The 25,629-nt window shown below is 36.0% G+C and overlaps 1 protein-coding gene across 1 annotated transcript; it reads left to right on the top strand.

Annotated features, from left to right (window-relative positions):
* The first annotated feature begins 9,780 nt into the window (after positions 1-9,780).
* On the top strand, positions 9,781-10,466 carry LOC113326081 (cell wall / vacuolar inhibitor of fructosidase 2-like). The gene has a single exon (XM_026573886.1). It carries the CDS (start codon positions 9,815-9,817, stop codon positions 10,349-10,351), a length of 537 nt encoding a protein of 178 aa, XP_026429671.1. The 5' UTR covers positions 9,781-9,814; the 3' UTR covers positions 10,352-10,466.
* The last annotated feature ends 15,163 nt before the right edge of the window (positions 10,467-25,629 follow it).

The raw sequence follows: 25,629 nt of genomic DNA, 5'->3' as shown, positions 1-25,629 counted from the left end.
CTGCGTCGACAATTTAGTTGTTGGTTACGACATACCTCTTGTTTTCGCCTTCGCCAAAATATTTTATGGGGAAACAAATACTTTCCATCTTTCGGTTGGCGACATGAAGATAACTCCAAATAATGTGAAGTTGATTATCGGGCTAACGGTAGAAGATAAATCCGTGAAGCACAAAAAATAGGTTCAAGAGTTTGAGTGGGACAAGATTTACGAGTTTACCAAGAATGTGTTCGAATGGGATAAGGAGATGACCAAGTTATAGATGCTATTAGGTAAAGAAAAGCAGGGTATATTTCATCTAGCGGGTTTGAGGTACCACTTCGTGAGAACAAAGAAGCTTCGTGCTCAGGAAAAAGAAGTGACCAAGGAATGTATCTTCGTTACAACCAATGGATATGTCCTCTACATCCTGGGATCTGTTATCTTCCCCGACATTTTCGGTGAGCGTGTGAACGCCAACTTTATTTAGTGGTTGCAACCATTTGACAGGATTCACGAATACTCTTAGGGATCTCCCATCCTAGCACACTCGTTGAACGAGTTGAGAAAGGATTCTATGGCTCTAAGGAACAAAATCGGAGGGAATATGGCTTTTCTGCTTGTGTGGATATATTTTCACTTCTTAATATTTGCTAAAAAGGCTTTTGTGAACAAGCAATGGGACAGTCAGTGTTATGGATACAAGTACAACTTCAACGGTAATTCGAAGTCCCAAGATGAGGAATATCTAGAATTGAGACGTCAGTTGGACAACTTGACGACAAAAGATGTTGTATTTCACCCTTACAAGGAAGTTTTGGCTAAAGTAAAGATTGTTAGATATGCCGAGCAAGAACGTTATTTTGGGCCTTTGTTTCACCCATGAGGATATGTAATGTACAACCCGACGAGAGTCACAAGACAATCCGGATACGTACAAAAAATCCTAGAGGGACACAAGAAGTTTAAAATCAATGAGACCGAAATTCATTCAGTTGATAATGATATTAAGGTTGTTCACAAACCTTTACCAACATCTAAATACTGGGAATATAGAAGGTACCGAAAACATGATATGGATGGTTGTTCACAAACAGATGACGAGGAAACTCCGGATGACATCCCATGGTACCTCAACGTTTCACATACTCGAGTGATACGAGTATATGAGTGGCCCCAGATACATGACAAAGATACAAATCTCGAATACCTGGTGCATATTATTTCTCAATTATGGTTTTGTTAATGGTTTTTCCATGATTTGTTGAATGTTTGTTGTTTAAAATGGAAACAGAGAAGACGAATCAGGCATCTGATAACCCAATCAACGTTATGTATTAGGGAAGGGAAATATGTTGAGGCAAATGAAAAAATGATTGATAAATTGAACAGTCTCGAAGATGTAGATGCGGGTGCAAGGTTTATGGAAGCGGTGTTGTAGAACAAAAAGAAAAAGATGAGGAAAGCCATTCAGAACATGTACTCTTAATGTGAATCGAGCAGCGCGCAAAATATGCATGATGTCGGCGAAGAAGACCTGCTAAATGAGGACGAGGTGGTCGTGGTACTGGACGTGGACGTGGTCGTGGTGGGAATGTTGATGAATGAATGGTTTCTTTGTTTTCCAAACTTATGTCTTTAAGTATGGACAATTATAGAGTCAAAAATTATGTCTTAAAATTATTATCGAATAATTTTTGGTTGTGTTCTCTAGTTTATCAATGATTGTGGTTTGTTTTGATTTTTTTTTTGTGTTTGCTTAAGATGCGACAAAAGAACCAACTACAATGTGTGTGCAAAAAAAGGCAGGATTCTGGCAGTTTTTTCAGTCAGAATCGGTTTACAGTTACCTACATAAAATCCAATTTTCTAATTTCTCTATGGGTACAACTTCAGAATCGGGTTTTAGGGGTGCATCACATAGATCAATTATGAGAATTCCATGCACTATATTCAATTATTTTGAATGAGGATGAAAAATTCTATTATGACCGCACCATGAATCCAAAAGACCGTAAATGGAGAGACTTAGCTTTTCGATTCCAATACATTGAAATTGCAACGCGAGAGTATGCTAAAATTAGAAGAATGGTGTACGACCATCATCCACAAGCTCCTCTAAGTGAGAAAGGGAGTAATCCGACATTTTTTATAGTACCCATGACATTATTTAATGTTTGCATACTAACATTTAATTCATTTAACTGCAGTTGGAATTATTCACCGGCCTATGGAGAATTCGTAATGGGGAAAAGAAGTTCATTCACCACAAGGAATACATGGTGTTGTACCCTTGTGCTCGGAGGTTTATTGACGATGTATTGATGTGCAAGATTTAAGAATTCGCATACTGAATTGTCCTATATATATAATGCGCTAATATCCTGAATTATGTAATGAATAATTTTTTTTGTAAAAATATGGCATAGTCGGTTTATATAGACGTTTATAAACTCTGTTTTTTATAATCGATTTATGTCTACATAGACAAAAACTGATTCTGAGTTTTCTTCGTCAATTGAAAAAACTCAAACCAAAATCGGTTTACTACTGCACTAACATCAATCGATTTTGCGTTTAATTTTTTCAATTTTCTTATAGAATTTTTTCAAGTTTTGATAATGAATTAGCGGTAGCTGATTTCAGTGTTAACTTAGCCATTTAGGAAAATAGTTGGATAAAAGGTTATCCACTTTACTTCAAAAAAATTGTTTCTGTCTTGTTGGCCTCAAATGAAATGCGTAGGCCCAAAACTAGGCAAGGTTTCTAAGGGAAATTCCTATGGGAATCACCAAACTCAAAAATCCATTACAAGACCACCTTAGTTATATTGAAAGGATTACCAGGAGAAGAAGAAGATATAAAGTTTATGGAGTCAGGCTACGTTGAGAAGAAATCAGCTGAAATTGTGGGTGAAGTGCTGACAGTCGAGCTGTATAAGATACATGGTAAGCTTCGCTGAGCTTCTGAGGTAACTCATATCACTTTATTTTCTACTTTGTTTGAACTTGAGATTGCATAAGTTTGATTCATAGTAAACATCCTGACGCAGGGTCTAGCATTCTAAAGCTTATTATTAATTTGTTCTTTATGTTGTCAATCCTCAACTTTATGGCAGTGTTTTCTGCTTTAGTTAAGTTACATTTCTCTGTTAATATGCATTTTGTTGCCCTCTTTATCTAATTGCATTTGGAGAACATGATGCATGGTTTAGTTACTTGTTTCGTTCTTATGCATATGGAAGCATAATTGTGGAAGTGAGGGAGATTGTTCTTAATTCTTAGCGTAGTGATAGATTTTTTGGGCTCTAAATTTGCACATCCACATGTTATGCTAAGGTACCTTCAGTTTCACATCGTAGAATTAGAAGTCTGAATTGGAAACAACACTCAAGTGTTTGCCTTCATTCATCAGTAAATTTCAGTTCCTGCATATGGTACTAATGTGTTAGCTAGGTACCTAGCCATAATTGAGCTTTCCTATGGAGATGTAAACGTAGCATTATTCGAAGACAAATAATTAGCTTTGCTTGTTTTAGTTAACATCAGAGTTGATATGTAAATCATATTAGCTATCACACAGAACCTTGCCTACTAGACTCAAAGACTCTAGAGAGATACACACAGAGTATAGCATAGGATACCATTACCACAATGGATAATTTCAAATGCTAGCCTGAACCAACTTCACTTAACTATCAGGTGGTTTTAAAGCAATAGAAAATATCCAACAATAAAGCAGCTAGATAGAGAGAAAATATCAGGTGGTCTAAAAACCTGATATAGGGCTTGTTTTGTTACTCACTTAACTATCAGGTGGTCTGAAAGAAAGAGAAAATATCCAACAATGAAACAGCTAGCTAGAGAGCATTGTGCCTGAGCTTAAGTTTAAAAGAGGTCAGAAGATGAAAACCACAACTGATTAGGCGGAATAGGAATTAAACAAATGTTTAATCCACTACAGCAGATGTGTTTGTTTTGTAATCTTAAATATGCGGGTGTAAGAATGGGTAATTCTATCCATGTGTTGAATAGAAAAGGATACCATAGGATAGTGTTACGTACTTTGAAGCTGTCAGTATCGGTTAGTTTCGTTATCATCCTTGAGAATTTTATGTTTTGCTTCCATGGACTTGTATACACTGATTGGGAGAAAATTACGAGAGAGATAGCCATATGATTCATAATGCATGTGTTGAATAGAAAAGGATGCCTTTTTGTTCAACTGGGCCTTGTGATTCTAGCTGTTGGAATTTGTTCACTGAACCAAGAAGCAGACTCTTCAAGAGCTTCATCATTCGTTGCCAGAATGAAACTTAGCCTTGTTTCTTAATCACTTAATTCACGTCAGCAGTTTCATCTTTAAAAATGAGCCTGTTTCGGCACATCTACGCGAACCAACTAATCGTTGTCGGCAATGAAGGCTATAGATTCTTAGTTAGAGGATCCTGACTTTTTGTAATTGTGTCTATATAATCAGGTATACAGCCTCTTTAAATATATGTGAAGTATTCCCTTCCCTTATATTGCACGATAGGGAGAGTCGAGAACCTTAAAGCAAATGTTACGTTTTTCATTTCCTCTGATTTCAGAATTCTGAATCTCCCACTTTTGAACAAGTAACGTTCACAATATTTTTTTGCTTTAGTTAAACTATATTGCTTTGTTAGTATGTACTTTGCTGTCCTGTTTGATCTAATTGCAACTGGAGAAGATGATGCGTAGTTTAGTCACTCGTTTCGTTCTTATACATTGGTAGCATAATTGTGAAAGTGAGGGAAACTGTGTTCTTACTTCTTATCAGAGTGATAGATTTTTTAGGCTCTAAATTTGCGCATCCACATGTTATGCTAAGGCACACTCAGTTATAGTTGGAAGTCTGACTAGGAAACCACACTCAGCTTTGTCATCATTCATCAGTGAATTTCGTTTCCTGCATCTGGTACTAATGTGTTAGCTAGGTACCTAACCGGAATTGAGCTTTCCTAAAACCTCGGATTACTCGAAGACAAATAATTAGCGTAGCTTGTTTTAGTTAACGTCAGAGTTGAAAAAATGTAAATCATGTTAGCTGTCACACAGAACTTTGCCTACTCGACACAGAGACTCAAGAGAAATAGACACAGAACATAGCATAGGATACCATTAATCACAATGGTTGGTTCGGAATGCCACCCTTCACTAATTTCAGCTAGCAATAGCGGGCTTGCTTGTTACTCACTTAACTATCAGGTGGTCTGAAAGGAAGATGAAATATCCAGCAATGAAACAACTAGCTAGAGAGCATTGTTCCCGAGCTTAATTTTAGAAGAGGTCAGAAGATGAAAAACACGACTGACTAGATGAGTTTGTCTTGTAATCTTGAATCTCGAGGGTGTAAGAACGAGTATTTCTATCCAAACTTTACTATGTACTTTGAAGTCGATAGTGTTGGTTAATTTCTTTACCATCCTTGTGTGGTTTATGTTTTGCTTCCATGGATTCATAATGCTGTATAGAAAAGGGATACCATTTGATTTTATGGGGCCTCATTGATTCCATCTATTGGGAATATTTCACTCATTCACTGAAGTAGAAGACTCTACAAGAGCTTCATCATTCCCCCCTAATGAAAATTTTCCTTGTCGCGTAGTCACTTGATTCACGGCAGCAGTTTCATCTTTAAAAATGAGCGTGAAGTCTGTATGATCAGGTACAACCCCTTTGAATATATGTGAAGTATTCCTTATTCTTACATTGCGCAGTAGAGAGACTCAAAAGTTGAGACCCTTTTCATTCTTGCCAGTTGAGATAGGCCACCTGGAATCAGATGGTCAGTATGGACCGGCACTGACAATTTAGAGTCACTATTATATCATTTCAGGTGCTCAACTTATTCATTTTATTTTTAAGCCACGACCGGGTCTATACCTTCTAAACGGATCCAATCAGCAGGATTGACATCAGGGCATATCGTACCAGCCTTTTCGCAATACAACATTTGTGTTGTCCATGGTTGGAAGTGCAGAAAATAGGGAACCAATTTCTCCTAATCTGAGTCAAATCCATATCTTGCCCACACTACGAGCGAAAGAGATTTTTTTTCAGCTCAAGTGGTTAATTGATAGTCCTAGCATCCAGTTATATAAATTTTATTAAAATCTGATTTATATTTGAAAAGTTAAGATTATCATCATAATTAATTTTAAATTGGAGAGAGAGAAAAAAATAGGAGAGAGAAAGGACATAATAAAGAATAGAATTTAAAGTAAATGGTATATATATGGCTAAATTTTCTTGCATTTTTTTCCACCAAAACCTATAGTTTGGTTGTGCATAATTCCCATTCTTTATGTCTTGTTTATGAGATAAAATAATTTTTGGTCATAATAATTTAAATAAATACTACCAACTATGATATGACTTATTTTGACCCATGAGAACTTGTAGTTATGAAAATCTTACATATTTGTCGTCCAAATAGTTATAAATATGGTCACACCTGTAATTGGTTAAAATAATAATTTCTTATAAAAGTGCCAGGTAAATTATTTTATTTTTTCCTAAAATAATAATTTTTTATCGATCCTCAAAGACTGATGGTCTTTGATATTGTTTTGTGTTGTATTCAAAATATTATATATCTTGAATCTTCGTCGATATTTGTAACCATTTCCGGATGAAAATGTAACACCACTTTGCACGTTTTCCATATTCGATATTTGCAAAACAAAAACAGGAGTTGAGAAGATGGAGGTGAATCATGATAAGAAAGAAGAATTTGGTCATAGCGATGGGTCGGTAATTGAAGGTTTAGATGACGATGTTCAATCGTGTTGTTATGGGGGAAAAACAATTAGGATGCAGAAGATAAAGAATATATGTTTAGTAGATACAGATGAAAAAAAGAAACTACCCAAAAATTCAGGGAGGTTTATGAAAGATTAAGGTTTCAATGTCCGTGTAACTTTGAAAAGGAATGTGATTCCAAGGTAGATTGTCGTTCGATTTGCAAATCTAAAGAGAATTCTATCTTGCAAAATTACATGTCATATCTAGGTCAATTATAAGATTTAAAGTATCATTTGTTTTTCACTAAAATTGAAATTAGGCATATGATTGAAGAAAAAGGTTTTGGTGATTCATTATCTACGAATATTTCAGTTGTATGTATTTATTTTTATTTTTTAATTGTTCTAAAAAAAATTAATTTAAATGAAAATTAATATTTCATATTTATAAAATAACGTTTTTTGTTCTTTGCAGGTTGATGAAGGACAATTAATTTATTTTAAGGCAGAAATGAGAGTTTTAGATATTGTAACCACAAATGTTCTTGTGTTATTTGTTCTTAATTTGTGGGATGATGAAGGTGGGTTAGTTCGATTTTAAAAAGATATGAGTTAATTTATTTATTTTAATAAAAAATATGATTTATGAGTTTTACATAGTTGTAGCATTTGATTGGTAAGAATTTTTGTTGTTGCGCAGTATTCTTTTTAATTGGTAAAGAACTAATTATGAGGCTTATCAGCGCATACATCCATACCTGAAGGTTACAAATATTACATCCGTCGGATGACTTTTTCTGGGATGACACTGAAATGATCAGATACAACCAAGTAGACGTTTGTAATTGACCATGTAATGAGCGATTATTTTCCTTTACGCTACTATGTATGACATGTTTTCCTTTCTTCTATTAAAACAACTCTTACATGATCAAAGCTTAGATAAGTATATTCTTAAAAATAAAAGAAAATTTGTTAAACCAAGATTTTCTAAAAGATTTAAAAAATTAACTTATTGTGCTTTATTTTTAAATATTTTTATTTTACATTTAAAGGATCTTTCTCAAATATATAGAGTTTTTTTTTAAAACAAAAACCCACACTTAAAAAATTAAAATAAATGTTAATATTGTTAATAATTTAGAATTTGTAGATGTTGAAGACCTAACAATTAGTTTTAAGTCATTTGAGTTACGAGGTGATTCCAAAATACATAAATGTTATACTATTGAGGAAATTCACCATAGGTTAGACAATGTTCATATATTTATTTAACCATTTATATATTTGTAGATGGAGAATTGGAAAAATCTAATAATTAAATAAGTAAAGTAAATGAACTTTAATTTTATTTTCCATATTCATTTTTATTTATGATCTTATTATGAGGGAACCCAATCAATGCGAAGTCATAAAGAAAAGAGGTTACAACTCTTACATCCGTCGGATGTCTTTGGATAGGATGAAACTTGGATGGTCGGATGTAATGTTTGTCTCTCAAAATGTTATCCGACCGTCCAAGGCTCAAAAACCCATATTGTTTTGTATTATAGATACTGTATATGACCCAATTTCCGTAAAATTTCTACATATCTTGAAAATGTCATCACATTATAAAAATATCTTAATATCTCCTAATTAACGAAACAAAATAATATATTGGAGATCTGCAATCAAGTCATATATATACTCAATATTTTGTTTCCCAATAATCATATCTTTCTTCCAACATTAACATTCACAACTTCCCTATAAATACCATTCTTTGCTAAATATCCAAATTACAAATCAAATCTCAATAAAAAAGATTTTTAATAGGAGGAAAGCCAATATTACTAAAGGAAAAGCTGACCATAGTCTATTTTATTTGACTCCATTTTAATATTGGGTGGATATACTAATAAGCTTTGCCCTATCAAAGATTATTATCGTTGGAGTTTAGTGTCCGATATCAACCTTTAACCTTACGCCGTTTGTACATCAACCCAAACTGTAGCATGTTATTTTGTCGCGAACAATCACTCAGTACACATTTCTTCGTATTTAGTTTAACTATATTTAAGTCCTTGAGCAACCTAACTGTTGATTAGTTATCCATTGATGAGTTGCCAAGGCACCGATTTATGTAACAGCAAAATGACTTGCTAAATGGCCATTGTAAATGATGCTTAATCAATTAACAAAATACTATCTGGAAAACTAAATAAGCAAGTTGATTATGAAGAACTCGTTAGCTTGTGTAAAAGAGTTCACAAATAAAAGAATAATGATTGTACCATGATTGCCTTTGGAATTGTTTTAGATTGATAGCAATTTTCTTCCACAACCTGGTATCTGCAACTTGATTCCCATAGATTCTTCCCATGAACTCTGCATTAGCTTCGTTTGATTCTTCAATTGCGAGTGATGTAGAGTCGTTGTGGATATGATAGTTTTCTCCCACTTTGCTTTACTATTGCGATCAAATTAATGTTCTTCATAGATGATTGGATTTTCTAGGGTTTCCTAATATTTTGAAGGGAACACTTTAATCTTCAGACAGAGTGCATTTTAATCTTGATACGTAACAAGAGAAACCTAGGGTTATAAGGTTAAAGGGTGTCGCAGGAAACTAAACTCCAGCGATAATTTTTGATAGGGGGAAGATTATTAGTATATCAACCAAATATTGACACGGAGTCAAATAGACTAGACTGGGGTCAGCTTTCCCTCTAATAATAGTGGCTTTCCCCCTATCAAAAATAAAAAAAAATCCGTTTCGCTTATAGAATTGACTCAGGTTATTGACCTGATTAATTTTAAATGGGAGAGAGAAAAAAGAATAAGAGAGAGAAATGACATAATAAAGAATAAATTTTTTCTAGATCTTGAAAATGTTATCACATTATAAAAATATCTTAATATCTCCAAATTAGAGAAACAAAATATATTTTGTTTCCCAATAATCATATCTTTCTTTCAGCATTAACATTCACAACTTCCCTATAAATACCATTCTCTGCTAAATATCCAAAGTACAAATCAAATCTCAATAAAAAAAGTTGAAGAAGAAAAAAGAAAAAAGAAATGGCTTCATCAATTGTCCTCCTAATCTCCATTCTATTACCTCTTTCTCTCGTGCTCGGAGACGCTGACTTGATCCAGAAAGTTTGCCAGAAGACACAGTTTCCCGATCTATGCACATCGACATTAAACACCTCCCGGTTTAGCAAACCTGCAGATGTAAGACGTCTAGCCACTATTATGATTAATGCTGGCTCTGCTAGTGCTGCAGACACATTCAGATTCATACTCGCTGAGCTTGTTAAAACTGTTTCTGATCCAGCCGCAGTTAAAGCGTTTAAGAGATGCAGCGAAGAATATAAAGAAGCCAAGACTTCTCTGGATATATCAAGTGAATATTCGAGCTTCTTGGACTACGAAATGGCATTGAAAAAATTAAATTATGGCAGAGATCATGCTGATAGGTGCCGTGATTCGTTTACTTTGTTCAATCCTCCATTGTCTTATCCTGATGCACTGGAACAAAGAGAAGTCAGATTTGTGGAGTTGGTTGATGTTGCTGCTGATATCATCAAACAACATCTTGTGCATGTTAATTAATTAATTAAGATGGAGTTTTAATAGTGAGATCTTGATTTACCGATCAAAACAAAATAATGATTTAATGTTCTTTTAAAGTTATTTCGAACTATTAATGAGAATTGATTAAGTTTCCTCAAACAACTCCCTGCTTGCACTACATATATCTCAGTTCCTAGAATATTTTCAGTAACCTGGAAAAAATTGATCCAAGTAATTCCCATAATTATGTCGTTTTAAAGATAATTATATTACGGAATATCTTGAAGATTTGGGTTTACAAAACAATAAATTATGGGATATTCTCGTACCAAATAACTGTGAAATATGCAATTAATTTAGAATATTTGATTCCCATAATCAATTCTTTATTCCGACAATAACTTTCCTACATTCCACTATATGTATAATTCTCGTCGATAGATCAAAGTATAATTCAGTTTCAAGAAAGAAAAAGAATGGCTTCATCATCAATCGTCTACCTAATCTCTATTCCGTCCCTCATTTTCATTGTTCAAGAATCATCTATTCTTGTATTAGGAGATGCTGGATTGATCCAATCTACATGCCAACAGACGCGGTTACCCGATCTCTGTACATCGACATTAAACGCCGATCCTTCTAGCCAAACAGCCGATCCGTGGTTAACTTTCACAAAGTTAATTTTTTTCTTTAGTCACACTATATTGCTTTGTTACTATGCACTAGTATCTAACCCGTGCTACGCAATGGGAGGATGGGATCAGCCAATTTAGTGTGACGGGGCTTTGCCCCGTTCCCTGGTCAAATGCATTAGATTCTCTCTGAATAATCTTTGATTAGATTGATTTTTTAAAGAAATGGTAAACTATGATATGTTTAGGTATCTAATGATTTGACGATTGAAATTTGGAATGATAAACCCAAATTCATATATTTGTTTTACCAGCATATATTAAGATAAACCAATGAAACGGTTCATTATTGGAAAAATCAAAGGCTCAACTTGTCGAGGTTTTTTACAATATGTTATTAAAATGGTTTGGTTAACAGCTTCGGCCACTCTTGGAGCTCAACAATTAGTTAATCATAAACATATTTTAGTTAATGGTCATATGGTAGACATACCAAGTTATCGTTGCTAACCCTGAGGTATGCACCATGTAACTCAATTCATGAGCAATACAAAACATCCAATTTACATGTCCAATTTTGGAATGATTTATTTGAGCATTATGAATTGTGCATGATTTATCCGAGCGTTTTGAATTATTTTACTTGGCATGACACATGCTGATTAGTATTTGAATTTATTTTATTGATTAGTTTAGCTGTGTCATTTTCTAACATCACGGTCTAAAAACCTTCTGGACTCCATTGATGAAGCGATTCAGAAAAGGAATGTTACTCTAAAGTGTGTTGGATCTAAACATATCAACTGACGATGATTGGTTCTTTGTTTCCATTTTGGGATTAAATTACTGAAAGTTTGGATTTTTACGCAGTTCTCCAAATGCTTTTTTTCATCCCCGTCGATCAAATCGCTATGTAGGCTTTGTAAATTGTTAAATTATCTTCGTAAATCAGAAAATGAGGATTTCTTATAATGATGTTTTGTAAATTCCTAAATTTCATGTAGTCTATGTAGCTTCAATTGAGTTACTTTCTGGCCCTTATGGTCTCTCCTTGTGCATATTTGAATTGTCTTTCTGTTCTTTTTAGTCTTTCTTATTTTATGAATTTTTTTTCTTTTTTTTGGTTTGAGTAATTTCTTTAAATTTTGAATGTTTTAGTGGTTGTTGAAGATTCTATTAAAGTTACCCGGGTATTATAATTTATTCCTTATTACGCTATTTTATAATTTACATAATTTCTTATCAAACTCGTGATTTTTTTTTCTATTTCGAATAGTTGTACCCTTTGGATGTTTTTTTTCTCATTTGTTTTCTTGGGTAAATTGCAGATTCCACTAAGCTGGAAGCATTCAACTCTTGGCAGGACACTGGTTGCGCATGCTGATATCGATGATCTCAACAGAGGTATGCATTATATTCTCTCACAGAACTCTTTGAATAAATGAATATATAGGAATTTTAAAGCCGAAACCGTGAATCTCTTGATTGAGATGTTTGTATGTAAACAAATCAATTCTTTTAAGTTTGAGCAGTTCGGGGGTATGTTTTTTTTAAGCAGAATGAAGTTTGATTTCAAGTCATTAGCCATAGAGTTTTTTAAATACACCACAGTTGTTGGCAGATAGAGTTATCTTCCATCTTGACTCTGCTTTAAGTACTTCAAATCCACGTATCTCTTTGCATCCTCTCGTATCACTGATGAATCACTAAGGTAGGAGAGGAACTGACGAAGCATTAAACAACTTCGGTATAAATTTGAAAACTTTTAGAAAAGTTAATGAGAACATTTTCTCGAAATATTTTTCTCTCACATCTTCTTTTTTATTAGAAGTAGCCATGTTGGAAAGGATTTCAAATGTTGTTGGTTGATCAATGACCATCCATACAGAACCATCGAGGCATAAGAATTACAAAGGACCTCATTTCTTGTAAATTATTCGGGTTTGGTCTAAATCAACATGAGAAACAAAAGGCAATCTTAAATTAGTAACTGCGTAGTATATATAATTGATGCATACTCTCTACGTACCACACATATAGCCGGAGTTTTATATTTTGGTTGTTCCTTTAGATAGGTGAATCTCAATTTTCAAGATGGGTTTTTCCACATGTGACCCCTATTTAATATGCATTGGTATCACCACAATTGAGATATTGTTTCTATCATTGGAAATTGGATAAGGGAAAACATAGGAAAGAAAGTGGATATTTATGAAACTAAAAAAGTTTCTTAATCTAAGAGATTTTGCTTTTGTCGCCTATATATCTGGTACGGAGGGAGTAATTACCATCTATTAAATTAATATTTCATAATATCTTTCCAACATCAGTGCGTGAGACCCTCGTTGCTTTCTTATATATTTGACACACAAAAAACAAAAAGAATAAGATTGGACATAACTGGAGTCAAATAAAATTAATGTACTCCATGTTTAAAGAGTTTCAGTTGGTTGGGTTAATTTCGATGAACACCAAGCTAAAGTAGTCCAAATCTTAATCCTACTTTTAAGTTGTACCCACTATGGTCACTATAAAAGCCGTTCTTTCATCGTATTAAGACTGATTTGCAATAAGCGAGTTTTATAACTTATATTACAAATGACGCAGCCAACCCAAAAACCGATAATCGTTAACCTATTCAGAAAAAATCATTTTGAAGTACCAAAATAACATTTACCTTAAAAATATGTAGTAGACAACAGATCACGCTAGGACCAATGAAATTGCCGGTGGTTATTGACCCAATTAAGGATCCGTTCAGTCCCTAGAGATTCCAATGCTCAGTCATATCAGTACCACCTGGTTCAATTGAATCCTAAAAGTAGAATAACATATTCAACTTGACATGAAGCTATCATGTGATATCAGCACTATAATCATCGTCACCACCACACCTGCCACCAAAATAAATTTCTCCGAGACTACCATACAAATAACAGAAAATTAAATTGGAGCAAATATTCTATTTTCTTTGGAAAAATACTAAAATATGAAAAATAAGTTAGCATGAATGAATGAGTAATATTACCTTGATGTTCGAAGTGAATGGACAATCACATCCGGTATCTAATATATGCATTTTGGACAATCAAAGAGATGACGCATGTGGTGAGTACAACCACAGTATGAACACGATAACCTTTTAAACCAATAAGTTAATGACTCATACCTTTCCAACACAAATTTATATTTACACACTGATAATCACCTCAAACAGTTTGTAACTGTTTTAGTAACTTAAGCATAATCATAGTTACTATATTACTATATAAAGAGAAACCACCAATCATCCACTGCCAAAAATAGTAAAAATATCAACAAAAAATTAGAATTACAAATTTCAAAATTTATACAATTGAAACACAACAAAAAGAATTAAAATGATATGAAGTTAAAAATTAAAATGAGATAAAGTCTAACGGCAATTTGTAATGATAACAAAAATGTAAGTGTGTATAACTGATTAAAATGCCTTCAATGACATCGCGTGAGGTTCTACTAAAAATGGAAACATAATCTTACGTTTTGAATATGAGTCGTATAGACTTGTTAGAAATTCCTTCAAAATGGCATCGACAACTGGTGCTGATTATAACCTGTAACCATTTCAGAAATAAAATATGAATATTATATCTCAAATTCTATTCCAAGTTGTGCAACAATAAATGATACAATTTAAAAAGCCTAGACAACGCATCAGAATAACATGAATTATTCCCTGACTCAATATGCCCGTGGGCACCTTAATTGCAAGCAATTACTTCAACATACAGGTACTCCACATCTAACAGAAAACAACTAAACGAAAATTGCGAATTAATATTTTCTTGATCATATTAAGCTAGGTGAAACACCATATTCAATTAATTGCCTTCACATTTTCTTTTTCGGAGTTGAATTTTGAATTTTAAATTAAGAAATATCACGCATTCATTAATAACCTTTGTCCTCAACAACCCACTTCCATTTTGCATACTGTTGATGAGTAGAATGTGGGAAGGAGGAATTATCCCTAATCACAGAAAGTACTCCCAAGGAGAAGGTAGATAGTTATAAGTGATGGGGAATTAATGATGATCTTAAGAAGTGTACCTTTTTTTCCTTTTATAATGTCCCTCTTATGGATAAACACCCATAAGGTTACCATATTACTAAACTGCAATTTCCCTCTCCTTAAGTTAATACCAAACCCTAAAGGGTCTTTCTCTTTAATCCAAAGCCCAACTTCCTTAGTGTTTTATTGTGTGGACTAGAAATTCCCATCTTAATGGGTTAGACCTAGTCCCCAAGTCCCTTTTATTCCTAAAAAGAGGAACCTTGGTAGGTTAAGGAGAGGCTATTTGTATGATTAATCATATTCATGTATTCATGTATGGTCAAAGACCATGTCAACAGTCACACGTGTGCGTCACGATAACAAAAGGAAGTTATTGGGCGGTTTAAGTTCACGACTCTTTGAAGACGTCGGTTACTGATCTATTCAGTAACCGCTCCTCCTTTTACCATCCTATAAATAGAGGAGACCTCGCCTCACAATCTTCATCTTTTACATTCTCTCTTTCTCTCTCTTGTTCGTTCTTTTTGTTCATCATGTCCGACGGATCACCCGTCCGTGAATCTCCTCCTAGGCTTGATCCATATACATTAGAAGACTTTGTACACAATACCAGTTTCAAAGAGAAAATCAGGCCCCCCGCTAGGGATGATGGCACTACTCTTTTCCCTGCCGACGATGTTTGGGTCACGCGCATGCTTAATCCTCACCCATTTCCTCCTTCCAGGTCTGTAGAATGACTTATTCGCTCAGGACGACTCACCCACTATGCCTTTTTTCGAATATTCTCCTCGCTTGGAATTCCATAGGGGAGATTACACATTTCCTACGATTCACCATCGTTCATCCGCTGAATCGCATGAATCGTGGGAGCCATGGATTGACTACATCCACTCGAATCTAAAAAACGCGGCTACCATTCTTTCTCTGGGTATAGAGGAGGCTTTGGATTCTTCTAAGTTTAGGGATGTCCGGCGGGGTTATAACAGCGTAAATCGGTTGTGCGCTCGCTGGGGCATCGATCCTCATACATTTTTGTTTTCCTGGGGTGAAGCGACCCCGGTCTTAGAGGATGTAGTGGCGCTTACCAGTTTTCTTGTTTATTGTTCTGTAGTCTATGACAGCTGCTGTCTTTATAAATCTCTGGATGAAGAGGACCACATGATTCCCCTGCACACGTTTCATCTTCCACGAAACTCATGGTATCTTCCATAAAAGCCGCTCAGCAACAGCCCTCTCCTGTTGAAGGGGCTGATGATGTAAAGGAGGTGAAAGGAGGTCAAAAGCAGAAGTCCGGACAACGTCGAGCTTCTTTTTCATGCTGGATCAAGTACTAGGGTCCTTTACAGTCTGGTTCTGGCAAGGGTGTTCCTCCTCGATAAACGGAGACGGACAAGGCGGAACTGGCTGCATTTATACTCTTTTGTCTTTGTCATGATGTCTTTGAATATAATCCCCGGGATACTATCAAGAACGAGTTGATCCCTATGGTGGTATCAATGTCTCGTGGTGTGTCTTTCCCACTTTCCCCTATGTTTCTGGGTGGTCTGTATCATCATCTAGACTTGCTGGTTCGCGATATTCGTCGCGTGGATGGATCCCACACGGTTGAAACTTTCCTTCCTGCCAACTTCATTCAGGCGTGGACTTTGGAGCGCTTCCCTAAGTAAAGGCCTTCTCATTTGAATCCTTTGTCCCTTTCTCGGCAAGTGGAAGTCGTTCGAAAAGATGGGTCCAAGCATTTGGTGACAAAACCAAAGTGTCATCCCCGGATGGCTCTTTATCACAAGAAAGGTCATCACCCTAAGGAGAAGCATAAAGACTTTATGTATAAGGGTGCGGAATATAATCCCCTCACATATCAGGATGGTCGTACTGGTTCTCTCCACTACAATTTTGTTAGCCAAACCCCACGAAGGATTTCTTCAGCAAAGATGCCTTCAACGGATGAATTTGATATGCTCGTCTCTGTTTTACCTGGGCGTCTTCCTGGCTTTTATGGTGGGAAATTTTCTTCCGAGTCGTACAACACTGTTCGTGTCACGCGACAATTAGGCTTTGATCAGGGAGTTCCTTTTGATGTTTTCCTTCCTTCTTCAATTGACGAGGACAGAGAGGTCCGAAAAAGCTTTGATCGTTGTGTTTTCAAAAGTGGGCTTCGAATGAGCGATCACCCGTCCTTCTTTGATCTTAGTTATCCTCAACCCCGCCGCCAAGTTCATGTTACCAAGGAATGGCTTGGGTATCGCAATAGTGTTAGTCCGAATGTGCTTAACCTACTCATCAAGGAGACATATGCTCCCCGCCCTTTGACCGAGATGGATTTCAGGGAGCTGCATGCCTCAGGTCGTGTGAAATTGAATGCTGAGGTTGCTAAGAAGTATAAGCTATCTTCCAACAATAAGGGTTGCCTCTCTTTATCAACCAGCTGGGACCCCCTTATCGGTGACGAGCTTTCTCAAGGAGATGGGAAAGGTAGCGATCTTCCTCCATCCAATTCCAAGAAGAGGAGGCGTGTTCCTCCTATGAAGCCTTTGCAAATTCCTTCGGCTGCGTCAACTCCTCCTGCTAAGGTATTCCCTTACTCTTTCTGTGTTATTTTTTTTATCAAGTCACTTACTTAGTTATTTTGGTTCGCCACACATTTCTAGAATTGTCTGCCTGTCTGCTGCAAACCTATAGGCCTCATGTTTGAAGAATATATTAACCTGCCCATAGAAGAGTGGAGGGACGATCGACTTGCTAAGAAGATGAGACGATATCCTGGTATATTACCCAATCCGTGATTGCCTTCTTTCTGGACCGCTAATGTTTCTCCTTTCATTTTCTCCGCAGGCTCCAAAAGTGGGGTCATCATCCGCCAGTACTTTTATTGAACGTGTGGAGCGTCAACTTGGTCGAGAAGTTAGCCAGAGCGGTCCTGAAGTACTTTATCCCCGTATGACTCTTCACTCTACTCGTCCTTTAATTGTTCGAACGATTAAACATCCCAATCATCCTCTTAACACTCCTTCCGACATGTTAGGTGATAAGTCAGAGTCGGATCGTTCCATCAATGATTATTCTCAAGAGGGTAGTGGTCTTAAAAGCGGGGCCCAGGGTCAGAGTTCGTCCCCTCGTAAATCCTGTGAGTGTACTCTGTTCATGATTATTTAAATTTGACGTATCGACGCGTGTCGATTAAATTTTTATCGTTACAACTTATTTAATGCATTTGACCACCTATATATGTATCTCCACTTCCCTCATTTTGAGTGACTATTTTATTTTTCTCTCTGCTTTCGATTTCTCTTGCCCCCTAGGTCATTCTGAACCGGCTGTGTCAAGTTCGTCTTCTTCTTCTCGCCAATCAGTTCATTCTCATGTTAATTCACCTCCTCCTTCCGATCCGGTATTCGTGTATTTTGAATTTCTCTTACTGTTCCAAGATATCTTGCCTATAATTGTTTTTTCTTAATATCCGTCTTCTTTTTTTTCTTTTAGAATATGGGAAAACGCGACGACGCTCAAGGGAAGGGAAGCGGTTCAAATCAACCTGTTAAAGGAAGCGAATCTGGCAGCGCTAGTGGCAAGCGTCAAAAATCAACTCCCAAAGTTTCTCAGGGCGTGAACGCGGATGCTGAACTGATGGCTATTCCGGAGGATCCCAAATTTTAATACCCGCGTGTCGTGTCTTCGGCGGAGGCTGATGTGGATAACCGTTACATTCTAGAACACGAATTTTGGGTTCCTTCTGCTAAAGCAGCCACCTATCGTCGCATAGTGGAGAAGTTTGGTCATATGTGCATTCATGAAGAAATGCCTGTCAATTCCTTGATCGTGGCTACCGAGGACTTACTCGACATAACGGAAGGGCTTTCTTTGGCGGAGGAAACTCCAATTGATCCGGATGTTTTGAAGAAGTGAGACGCTAACATTCAGAGCCTGATGGCTCTTCGCTTCCCCATCAAATGGATCAAGGAATCGTTGGACTCAGCAAAGGCTAGTCATAGTGCATGGATTACTCTACCTCCCTTTGTTGCTGCTCTTATTCCGCGACTCTTTTTATTTCTTTTTTTCTAATTTTGGGTAGGATTTTGCACCTACTAATCCATGGCGGATTAATTGCCTAGTTCGCATAAGCTTAATTTCGACAGGCGAGATTTAATATACTGCGCAGGGCGCAAAACCCTAATTTTTGTAAATTAGTTAGGGTAATATCTGAATTTATGAATTATCACTAACTTGATTGAATTCTATGTGTTGACACAAAGTTCTTTTTAAGTTTATTTGCCAGAGAGCAGTATGATTTCGGATTGAATACTTTTATGCAAGGACCTTAACCTTGATACTTGGAAATTCGTGCTACTCTGTTGCGAATGAACACAAATTCTCATGCCACATCAATAGTAAGGGTTCAGCCGGGGAACACAGCATAGAAAGCATTCAAAGAAACTTATATTAACTGAATAATACAGGCAAGGTGCTAAAATTTACAGAATATCTGGGATTATTGCTACATGCACCATTCTGGATAAATTTCATGTGAATATATTGAATTCCTCAATAAATGTGCCAGCGTAGAGGTTAAACACTCGTCACTTTTACATGGCTCCGTTTCTTTGCTGAGTGACGGCACATTAAATGCAGGGTTTTTCAAATTTTAGCCCTGAACTAAAAACCACCGTCAACACCTGTCAGATTATACAGGTAACCAAAGAAAAAGTTTGGTTTCCTGTGCTCTTTCAAAGGTTTCCGAACTTGTTCGCTGTTTAAATATTATGCCGAAATATACTCTGTAGCGTGTTGATTGAGTTGTTGGATTCTACTTACAAGTCACAAGTCACACGTAAAACTAAAACCTAAACCCAATCAAAAAAAATATAAAAGCGTAATATATACCAAACTAATTTTTTAAAACACATAAACAAACGTAACTAAACCATACGAAATCCATAACTAAGATGTTTTCTGAAACTACAACCATACGAAACCCGTAACTAAGATGTTTTCTGAAACTAAACAGTACAAAATCACTGACGACCACTACGACGAACCCTTTTCCTTACTCGTTGATTACGAGTGTTAGGTTGAACTTAATCCTCACTTGGGGTTTCACCTCCTGCACCAGTTTCTTACACCGTGGGACGAACAACGCAAGTTGAAAATTCTCCTTGTTGTCGACCCTTCTTCAATGGCTTAGACTGACTTGGATCCACCATTCTTTGAGATATAATACCGTCCCACTAGCCATAGATGTCAATTTGTTCCTAAGTCGACATCGACTCTCCATTACGGATTTTGGTCAGCATTTTCTTCAACAATTTCTTACCCTTCTTCACTTGATTTCAATTATAACCACAATTAAATATATTTTCAACACTTTGTAACAACTTGAAGTATAAAGAGAAGAAAGTTTCTTACCACATTATCCCATAACTTAAGGTCATCTTGTCCACAAATAAGTATCTCCTCCTGAACTCTCTCAGCCTCCTTCTCCTTCACCTCCGCCTTATCAGCACGAGATTGCTGTTGTATTTATTACAATATGATGACTAATACCTTGATACCGCTCCAAATATTTTTTGACACATTCATTTGGATCTTCACCTAAAGTTACATAATCAATTAAAGGTAAATAATTAATACTTATTAAGTTCAATCCAATGTTGTACCGATGAAGTTGGTTCATGTTTTAGGATAAAACAATTTTCAGTATTATTTGTTCCTCTAACCACCAAATTGAAATTTTTATTCTCCTCCTCGGGTATAATTTGGATACAGAAAAGTTATCTTATTACTCTCTGTGGATTATACATTGAGTAGCCGTTAGGATACCAAAAGGGTCCATAGTAACCCTAGGCCAAAGACAAATCCTAGATTTCGACTTCGACTTCATCTTCATCTTCATCTAGTTCATCAGGTACACCATATGGGTGAAACACCACATCTTTCGATGTCATATTATCCAATTTATCCCTCAATGAAATCAACTGAATTTTTTTGGACTTCTCTTGTGCGTCCAAGAAAACCAATTTTCCTGTCGTAAGAGCGCCGTAAGGATAATGTTTCTTCTCTGAAGCCAGTTCCTCAGAGAAGTGGTCGTACACCCAAACCTATGCGAAGAACCGAAAATATTAACTACATAAATAAAAAATAAATTGGAAGAACAAAGTCTTGTCGAACAATATGATAATTTATAATGTAAAAGGTCATCTAAATAAGTGTCAAGTAGCCCCCAATTTGAGTTATCTTAATCCTCGACCATTTGTTTATCTCTCCTTGAATGAATGCAAGCACCCAGTGGCCCAAGAGTAGTTTTTCATCTCATCGAGGTCCTTCAAAAGTTGTATATAATGTGCATAGAACCTATATCCAGAAGTGTCAGGAAAAATAATAGTTTCTAGCTGATATAACCAATGAGCAGTGATATGGTTCTTAATATTCTCCTCGTCCATCGCAAACTTTCCCTGCTTTACCTTTCTTGTTGTCCTTCCAAATTGTTCCTTCAAGGGTACCAACTTGAATTTCTTCACCATTTTTTTCATCGCTCAATTTGGCTCTCTTCGGATTATACTCCTGGTTAGGATCGGCTCCTTCACAGAATGTCTAAACTCACATTGTGTCTTTCATGCATCCCATACTATACACTTTAGAGTTAATGGTTCAAGAGCTTCATAACGTATCGAGTGGTTGTAGCCTTCTCGAAGACATTTACCTCCCACTAGTAGGATGTTGATTCTCATGCAATGAACGGGAATAATTGTCATCTCGCAAAATAGAAGATGTATGGTATCCTGGCCATTGTCTCTCGAGAAATGCAGATATGGTGACAACATCAAATTCTTCATTGCGTAATTAATGATGACACATTTTTTAACCTTCTCCTGAAACTCGTCACACTCCTTGAAAAGATCCCATTTGGCCGCCTTTTGATGACGAATAAGACGAACTGCATCATTATGATCGTACAAAAAGAACATCACACTATTAATACTTAACAAAATATATGTACAAAAAATAACCATACTTGTTTTGATAGTTAAGAATAGATTTGTCGCATCCCATGAGTGTTTTTAACCAAACAATACATTCCCTCCATCATTTAGAGTACCATAAGTTGGTCTCTTTGGCGACAAACAAAAATCATCATGAGGAATGTGTGAACATTTAGGACAAGGCGGCTTCGACTTATTTTTTTTTTATCATGAACAATTTGCTTCTTTTCCTCTTCTTCCGACTCTTCCTCTTTTTCCGACTCTTCCTCTTCTTCTTGACCTTCTTATTTTTGTCCTTCTTCTTCTTTAGACTCTTCCTATACTTATTTTCCTTATTATTCTTTGTAATCTTGATCTTGTTATCCTTTTTTGCCTTTTCCTTGTTTTTCTTCCTCTACATCTTCATCCTCTTCATTTCCTTTCTCTTATTCATCATCTTTTTCTTCTTCAATAGCATGATCAACTGTATTCTCTATCACCTCTTCATTATCATCTTGGATTACATTCCGAACATTCTCTTGGTTGACTTCCGTTAACGATCCCCCTCCATGTTAAGTCTTTTTGGTACAACGGTTTCGGAAATCTAAGTGTATTCTACTACGATGGTTGGGAGTTCTCAAATCTTCGTCAAGGTGTAGATTAACTTTTCTTCATTTGGTCTTAATGAATGAAAACCAAAGTATTGGCCTAAATTTCTCACTTATGCTATAAAATATTTTGGTCTCTAGTTCTGCTAAATTTTTCTCGCTTATGCTAAAAACTATTTTCTCTAAAAAACCCTACTAAATTCTAGAAATTTAGGCCTTTTGAGATTGGATATAAATATACAAAAGAGGGTTTGTTTAAGGTTTCGGGGAATATTTCGATGGAATCTTACCTATGAATAGTTGGATTCATCGTTCTTACGCAGTTTCCGACTTATAGTAGTCCACTCCCAGCCACCTTTCGAGCTCGGAGCCGTTTTCTTTCTTAAAGTCGCATAAAAGGGTTTGTTTAAGGTTTCAGAGAATGTTCCGATGGAATCTTACCTATGAATGGTTGGATTCATCGTTCTTACGAGGTTTCCAACTTATAGTAGTATGGAACTATAACAGTTGTGCCACTATGTGAACTGGTATGCATACTGTCTTGTATCCAGATGTACAATAGTTCTATATCTCTCTATTAATCAATTCGCAACATTCCTGAATAACATCAATGACACATATCATTGTTCCAGGCTATTTTCAAATGATTAAATCTTGAATCATAATTTATATCATAACCAATAAATTTTTCTTAACCAAATTCATCAAGCATGAACAAATGTTCTTAAGCTTAGTCAACATATTTAAAGAATGATTAACAAAATAAATTTGAATCGAAATTTATTTATGCATGTACCTATTTAGTCACGCAACAGTGTCTCATAGATAGAAAGATGAAAACTTAAGTAATAGGCGGTTCAGTCTTCACTTACCTTTTGTTAATGAAGTTTTTCAAAATCTTCGGTTGATCTTCGCCTTTAAACAGTAGAACACAGTGATGTCTAATACTAAACTACACACTTATATCCTAATCCATTACTTGACTAAAATGTAGATCAGAAATTAAGATATAGTTTTGATCAACTAAATTTGACAACAAGCTTGAGATAGAAACACTTGTGAGTTTGACCAAGCAATGCTCTAACACCATGTTTATGCCCACATAGCCCGATTCAGTTACAATAGGGATAACCGGTTTTTTGTAAGTTTTTTTTGTTAGAATTAGATTACATGTTTGTCTACAAAAATCGATTGTGTATCCTTCGATTTCTCAACTGCTTATCCCATAATCGGATTATATGAGCACTTATAAAAATCAATTCTTGTTGTGCAATGTTAGGAATCAGTCTTTATATGTATATCTTGTAAACCGACTCTTGTGAGCAAAAATGCCCAACATTTCTGTATGTTTTTTATTTTAAAATCAAATTACATGAGAACTTATATAAACCGATTTTTGATGTGTAGTGTTAGGAATCGGTCTTTATATGTGTATCGTGTAAACCGATGGTATACCTTGAATTACAAAATATACATTGAATTCCATTGTTGTTTGTCGTTTATCTTCGTATTATCCATGGACAACAAGGACAAGCAACAAATGCAAGATGGAAAGAAATATATGAAGAAACATGACACTGCTTTTCCTCAAAGTTCGTAACCTCGTCGAAAGGACGGTAAAAATTTGGATGCTTCCCTCCGAAGGGTTTCGGAGGAAAACCGCGTCAATGCCACACCACCTCAATCGGAGCAACAAACAAAAGAAAAATCCAATTCCGCTAAACCTATTGAAGAAGAAGGTAATGAAGAAGAAATTGGTGATAAAGAAGTTGATGAATAAGAAAGTGGTGACGAGGAAGTTGACGAAGAAGAAAGTGACAAAGAAGTTGGTAAAGAAGAAAGTGGGAAGGAAGTTGATGAAGAAAGAGGAGAAGTTCAAGAACAAGTCCAAGGAGGATAAATTCAAGAACAAGTCCAAGGAGGATAAGTACAAGAACAAGTCCAACAACAGTTTCAACAACAAGGTAAGAAACATGGTAAGAATGGTAGTCCAAAGAAGAAGAAAGGGGACCATGTGTCCAACCCGCTGAATATGTATTTTCGCGGCCCTACTGATCCCATTTACGGGTTACCCGATGATGAAGGACAATTGTTATGGGGGTACATAGAGAGTTGGGCCGCTGTTGTCTGTCATAACATAGTAACTACCTAAACCTTATGTTATGTAAGATAAGACTTATTATTTGTTTAGTGTTTTGATTATTGTGTATCGGATTTATTTTGTTTTATAGGATCATAAGGATGTCGTTCATTGTAGAAACCAGGAACGTCAGTGTGGATGATGAAGAATTGGCCACTGGAAGCAATAAAATCAACCGTAGGAGAAGTATAGGAAGTAATCGATCTAGTCAAATCAATAGGGTTGTTGGCTGCGTCGAAAATTTAGTTGTTGGTTACGACATACCTCTTGTTTTCGCCTTCGCCAAAAGATTTTATGCGGAAACAAATACTTTCCATCTTTCGGTTGGCGACATGAAGATACCTCCAAATAATGTGAAGTTGATTATCGGGCTAACGGTAGAAGATAAATCCGTGAAGCACAAAAAATAGGTTCAAGAGTTTGAGTGGGACAAGATTTACGAGTTTACCAAGAATGTGTTCGAATGGGATAAGGAGATGACCAAGTTATAGATGCTATTAGGTAAAGAAAAGCAGGGTATATTTCATCTAGCGGGTTTGAGGTACCACTTCGTGAGAACAAAGAAGCTTCGTGCTCAGGAAAAAGAAGTGACCAAGGAATGTATCTTCGTTACAACCAATGGATATGTCCTCTACATCCTGGGATCTGTTATCTTCCCCGATATTTTCGGTGAGCGTGTCAACGCCAACTTTATTTAGTGGTTGCAACCATTTGACAGGATTCACGAATACTCTTAGGGATCTCCCATCCTAGCACACTCGTTGAACGAGTTGAGAAAGGATTCTATGGCTCTAAGGAACAAAATCGGAGGGAATATGGCTTTTCTGCTTGTGTGGATATATTTTCACTTCTTAATATTTGCTAAAAAGGCTTTTGTGAACAAGCAATGGGACAGTCAGTGTTATGGATACAAGTACAACTTCAACG

The sequence above is a fragment of the Papaver somniferum genome, unplaced genomic scaffold, assembly GCF_003573695.1.
Source record: "Papaver somniferum cultivar HN1 unplaced genomic scaffold, ASM357369v1 unplaced-scaffold_10, whole genome shotgun sequence".
NCBI classification, from domain to species: Eukaryota; Viridiplantae; Streptophyta; class Magnoliopsida; order Ranunculales; family Papaveraceae; genus Papaver; species Papaver somniferum.
This window is presented reverse-complemented; position numbering and strand designations above follow the sequence as displayed.

Coding starts and splice junctions, on each gene's coding strand:
- LOC113326081 (XM_026573886.1), top strand. CDS start 9,815: ATGGCTTCATCAATTGTCCTCCTAATCTCCATTCTATTACCTCTTTCT.